General features: G+C 58.6%; 1 protein-coding gene across 1 annotated transcript; it reads left to right on the top strand.

Annotated features, from left to right (window-relative positions):
- Nucleotides 1-739: 739 nt before the first annotated feature.
- On the top strand, nucleotides 740-4536 carry ZNF503 (zinc finger protein 503). Its single transcript, XM_025850586.2, has 2 exons — nucleotides 740-1479; nucleotides 2270-4536. The coding sequence occupies exons 1-2, from the start codon at nucleotides 1174-1176 to the stop codon at nucleotides 3902-3904; spliced, it is 1941 nt and encodes a 646-aa protein (XP_025706371.1). The 5' UTR covers nucleotides 740-1173; the 3' UTR covers nucleotides 3905-4536.
- Nucleotides 4537-5373: the final 837 nt, after the last annotated feature.

Genomic DNA, 5373 nt, shown 5'->3' on the forward strand with positions numbered 1-5373 from the left:
ATGGAGGGGTGGAGATGCCCAAAGAACTGAAGAGAGGGGGAGAGAGGGGAAGAGAGGGTAGCAGGGGAGAGTAAGAATGGGCGGGGGGGGAGAAGACTGAGTGTGAAACAGAGGAAACATGTGACCCCCGCTCCAGCCCCAATCTGCGCGTCCCCGGGAGTCACGTGGCTGGGAAGGGCTGGGAGCCCCGCGCACAGCCGGGAGAAGAGCCGCCACCGCCTCCGCGGCCCACCTAGCTTCTGGTTTCTCCGCTGCCGAATCTCGGGGAATCAAAGCGGGCGGGCTGACTTCCTTCATCACCCGCTCCGCACCTTTCCTTACCCTGGCGGCCGCGCCGCGAGAGATTTCAATTACAGAGCGAGACAGCATATTTGGTGTTTGGGTCCCCTGTGCGCCCCTGGAGTTGAAAGTCCGGCCGTTGTCCAGACTCCAGCCATTGCTCCTTCTGGTCACCCCCTCAATCTGTTTCTCATACGCACCCTCCTGCAAAAAAAGGTTTCAGTTTATTTTCGAGCCAGGGAAAGGAAGGACGACGAGGAAGAAAAAAGAGGGAGGCGGCAGATAGCAAACGCAGAATAAATGTCCAGCTCGTCCTCGGAGCGAAATCGAGGGAGGGGACACGCGGGAGGGGGGCGGTGAAGAAGGAGCTGCCCATTAAAACCAGCGCTGAGAGTCCTGGCGGCGGCGGCAGCGGCAGCGGCGGCGGCGGCGCGGGACGCGTCACATCCCCTTGACCCTCCAATCACCTCGGGCTCCCATTTGATTGGAAGGCGGCAAAGGCTTTAATCTCCCCCTCGGTGCAGCTGCTTTTGAAGTGAGTTTCCTCGCCAGAGCCCCGGCTGGACAGGCAGCGGCTCACATCGCCAAGCGCAGCGCCAGCGCCGGGTCGCGAGTGCGCAGCGCAGGGGCACAGCCCGAGGCGGACACGGCGAGCCACCCGGCACTCCCACAGTCCGGCCGGCTCCTCCCGCTCGGCCACGGCACCGCTGCGGGCCACCCAGGATTATTCGCTTCTGGCTCCAGGCGCCGAGAAGGCGCGCAGGGTGCCCGTGGCCGCCGCGCCAGCTGCTCCTCCTCCTACTGCTTCTGCTCCCCGGGCGAGCGCGCAGCCCGGAGCCCGCCCCGCGCCTCCCGGAGCCCTCCCCCCGCTGCTCCCATGCGTGCGGGTGGGTCATGAGCACAGCGCCCTCGCTTTCTGCCCTAAGAAGCAGTAAGCACAGCGGCGGCGGCGGCGGCGGCAGTAGTGCGGACCCTGCCTGGACCAGCGCGCTCTCTGGAAATAGCTCCGGCCCCGGCCAAGGCTCGTCCCCGGCCGGCAGCACCAAGCCTTTTGTGCACGCTGTGCCCCCCTCTGATCCTCTCCGCCAGGCTAACCGCCTGCCCATCAAGGTGCTGAAGATGCTGACGGCACGGACTGGCCACATTTTGCACCCCGAGTACCTGCAGCCCCTGCCTTCCACTCCCGTCAGCCCCATCGAGGTAAGGACCCTCTTCCGGGATCGCGCTGGGACCACTACCCTGGCTGCCGCTCCACGGGATTTCTTTCCCTCGGGATCTGGGGGTGGGAGTGGGGGGGGTCAGAGTGATTCAGCTCCGGGATGGGGGAGAACATAGTGCTTCCGAACCGCAAAACTAGGGCGGAAAGAGGGGAGGAGGTAGAATGGGGTGTGAATGCTAGGGGACAAAGCAGCCAAAACTTATATCTCTCTTTGGTATTAAAGCCCCAACCCGACTCAGGCCCCCTCACTTTCGGCCCGGAAGACGGGCGGAAGTCCGAAATGCGGTTGCGAAGTCGCAGTCTTAAGATTCCCCAGAAGCTGGTATTTGTACACAACCTCTAAGGCGCCAACTGCCCAAGCCCTTACTCTGAAGAATTGGGGATGTGTGGGGGGGGGGGCGGGATAAGGTATAGTTCTGGGTCTAAGAGTCAGAAACCAAAACATTTAGTAAGTATTTTTAAATATATAGTTAGCGCTTAGAAATGGCAGGAAATATCCTGATTTGGTGGGGTGGGAGGGAGGCTGCCGCCTTTCTCAAGGGCGAGTGTGTGTGTGTGTGTGTGTGTGTGTGTGTGTGTGTGTGTGTGTCTGTCTGTCTGTCTGTCCTTTTGGGGGGAGGTGAAGTGGTGCTGCCTAGAATTGCGCCTAGAGCTGGGAGGATCTTCACTGGCGGTTGCGGAAGGGCGTTTGAACCCTAGAAGCCAGGATTCTAAAGGGTTTCCCCTTCTTTCTCTTTGTGCCACCCCCCACCCCCACGTCTGACCCCGCAGCTTGATGCCAAGAAGAGCCCGCTGGCGCTGTTGGCGCAAACATGCTCACAGATCGGGAAGCCCGACCCCTCGCCCTCTTCCAAACTCTCCTCTGTCGCTTCCAATGGGGGCGGCGCGGGCGGTGCCGGCAGTGGCGCCGGGGGCGACAAGGACACAAAGTCGGGCCCCCTCAAGCTGAGCGACATCGGCGTGGAGGACAAGTCGAGTTTCAAGCCGTACTCCAAACCCGGCTCGGATAAGAAGGAGCCGGGAGGCGGCGGCGGCGGAGGCGGTGGTGGCGGGGGCGGCGGCGGGGGGGTTTCAGCAGAGAAGTCCGGATTCCGGGTACCGAGCGCCACCTGCCAGCCATTCACGCCCAGGACAGGCAGCCCAAGCTCCAGCGCCTCGGCCTGCTCGCCAGGAGGCATACTGCCTTCGGCCGGGGGCGGCCCGGAGGGCAAGGACGACAAGAAGGACCCCGACGTGGGCGGCGGCGGTGGCAGCAGCAAGGGTTCCGGGGGCACCTCGGCCGAAGGGGGACCCACGGGGTTGGCGCACGGCCGGATTAGCTGCGGCGGAGGGATTAATGTGGACGTTAACCAGCACCCAGATGGGGGGCCCGGGGGCAAGGCTCTAGGCTCAGACTGCGGAGGCTCGTCCGGCTCCAGCTCGGGTTCAGGCCCCAGCGCGCCCACCTCCTCCTCCGTACTGGGCTCTGGGCTGGTGGCTCCGGTGTCGCCCTACAAGCCGGGCCAGACAGTGTTCCCTCTGCCTCCCGCGGGCATGACCTATCCAGGCAGCCTGGCTGGGGCCTACGCTGGCTACCCGCCCCAATTCCTGCCACACGGCGTGGCACTTGACCCCACCAAGCCGGGCAGCCTGGTGGGGGCGCAACTGGCGGCGGCCGCGGCAGGCTCTCTGGGCTGCAGTAAGCCGGCCGGCTCGAGCCCCCTGGCCGGGGCGTCGCCGCCATCCGTGATGACAGCTAGTTTGTGCCGGGACCCGTACTGCCTCAGCTACCATTGCGCCAGCCACTTGGCAGGGGCGGCGGCAGCCAGCGCTTCGTGCGCTCACGATCCGGCCGCGGCGGCCGCGGCGCTCAAGTCAGGATACCCGCTGGTGTACCCCACGCACCCGCTGCACGGCGTGCACTCATCGCTAACAGCTGCCGCCGCTGCCGGCGCCACACCGCCCTCCCTGGCCGGCCACCCCCTCTACCCCTACGGCTTCATGCTCCCTAACGACCCGCTCCCCCACATCTGCAACTGGGTGTCGGCCAACGGGCCCTGCGACAAGCGCTTCGCCACCTCCGAAGAGCTGCTGAGCCACTTGCGGACCCATACGGCCTTCCCCGGGACAGACAAACTTCTGTCGGGCTACCCTAGCTCATCATCTCTGGCCAGCGCCGCCGCGGCCGCCATGGCTTGCCACATGCACATCCCCACGTCGGGCGCTCCGGGCAGTCCCGGGACGCTGGCGCTGCGCAGCCCCCACCATGCGCTGGGACTCAGCAGCCGCTACCATCCCTACTCCAAGAGCCCGCTCCCCACACCCGGCGCTCCTGTGCCGGTGCCCGCCGCCACCGGACCCTACTACTCCCCCTACGCCCTCTACGGACAGAGACTGACCACGGCCTCGGCGCTGGGGTATCAGTGAGGGCGGTGGGGAGGGTTAGCGAGGGAGAGAAAGGAGCAGGGGGGAGGGAGGAGCCGAGGGAAGGGTGGGAACTGGGCAGAGGCTACTGTCAGCCGCGCGTGGGGATGACCCGGGCCAGGAAAGGAAAAATATATATACCGTATCTATCTACCCAAAACAGCGACCGAGACCCGGTGGGAAATTCCCCTTTCCCCCCACCTCTCACCTCCCCACCCACCCAAACTTTATAAAAGTTGAAAAAATATCATTTGACTTTTTATAGAAAAAGAAGGAAAAATTAATTGAGAAAGTGTTCATCTGAGGACTGCATCGGTGGACACTGGTATTTATTTATGTTAGCTCCAAGCGGACCCGTGGTTCAAAAGTGCATTATTTAGGTTGAGCTCCGTAGGTAAAAAGGAGGAGGGGTAAAAAAAAAAAATTAAATCTTGAGGGTAAAAATGTGGAAAACAAACCCTCCCGTCCCTTGTAGATTATAAATAAATACAGAACCACCACAGAACTAGAGGTCTTCTCTTTAATGTTACTTTAAAATTGCTATTATTGTATTGTACGTTCTTATTTAATGTCTGATTGAAACACAAATTTACATGCATGTTTGTTACAAAAAATGAAAAAACAAAACAAAACAAGTCACAATTTGTCAGCTCTGATTTCAAATTGCAATTATTTTTAAGGTGTATACCATCGAAAGAGAATGGGTATTTTTTTGTATGTATTCTGGAAGAAAACAAAAAAAAAAAAGGAAAAAACAATTCTATTCCAAAACCTCATTTGCCTTATTTTGTTCTTTAAAAGGAACACAACTATTTTTAATTTTTAAGTCCACCCGCTGAGAAGGGGACAAGTAAGGTTTACGTCATGTACTAAAATAATAGACAATGTATCGCTTTAAAGATTAAAATTCCGTATATTTGATGTATTAAAAGGTTTTACTTCTTCTTCTTATCTTTTTTATTTTTTGGTTAAAGAGAAAGGAAGAGCACGGCAGTTTCGGCCGCAATGGGTTCCCTGGGCCTCACGGCTACTCCTACTTACAAGGACCGTGGCTGCATTTCCTATTGTTTTTGTGGTGATTTTCAGGAAGAAGCAAAGGGCTGGCCAGTCGTGGGGTTGGCCTTGGGGAAAATATTTTTAAGCAGGGGATTTCACAATTTGTAGACAGTGTCCTGAGCAATCACTCATTTAGTTTTTAATTTTTCTCCCAGCACATGGTTTGTTAAAAGTGAAAGAAAAAAAATGATTTTTAAAAATCATTATTTCCCTCTCGAGATTTTTGAGAATTTGGCTTTTGTTTTGTACAGAGAGCGGCGAAGTCCCAGACTCTCCCCGAGGCCTTAGCCCCAGGGAGGTGCCACTGCCGGCTGTCCCTGTCTTTGCTTCCCAAGCATCTCCTGTCCCAGGCAGGCAGCCGGGATAGATCGGGGGACGGTGAGCGCTTGGGAACCTGTTTCCCAGGCCTGGGCCGA

Source organism: Callorhinus ursinus, unplaced genomic scaffold (assembly GCF_003265705.2).
Source record: "Callorhinus ursinus isolate GAN/ISIS: 27379988/994484 unplaced genomic scaffold, GSC_fseal_2.0 scaffold31, whole genome shotgun sequence".
In the NCBI taxonomy this organism is placed as follows: domain Eukaryota; kingdom Metazoa; phylum Chordata; class Mammalia; order Carnivora; family Otariidae; genus Callorhinus; species Callorhinus ursinus.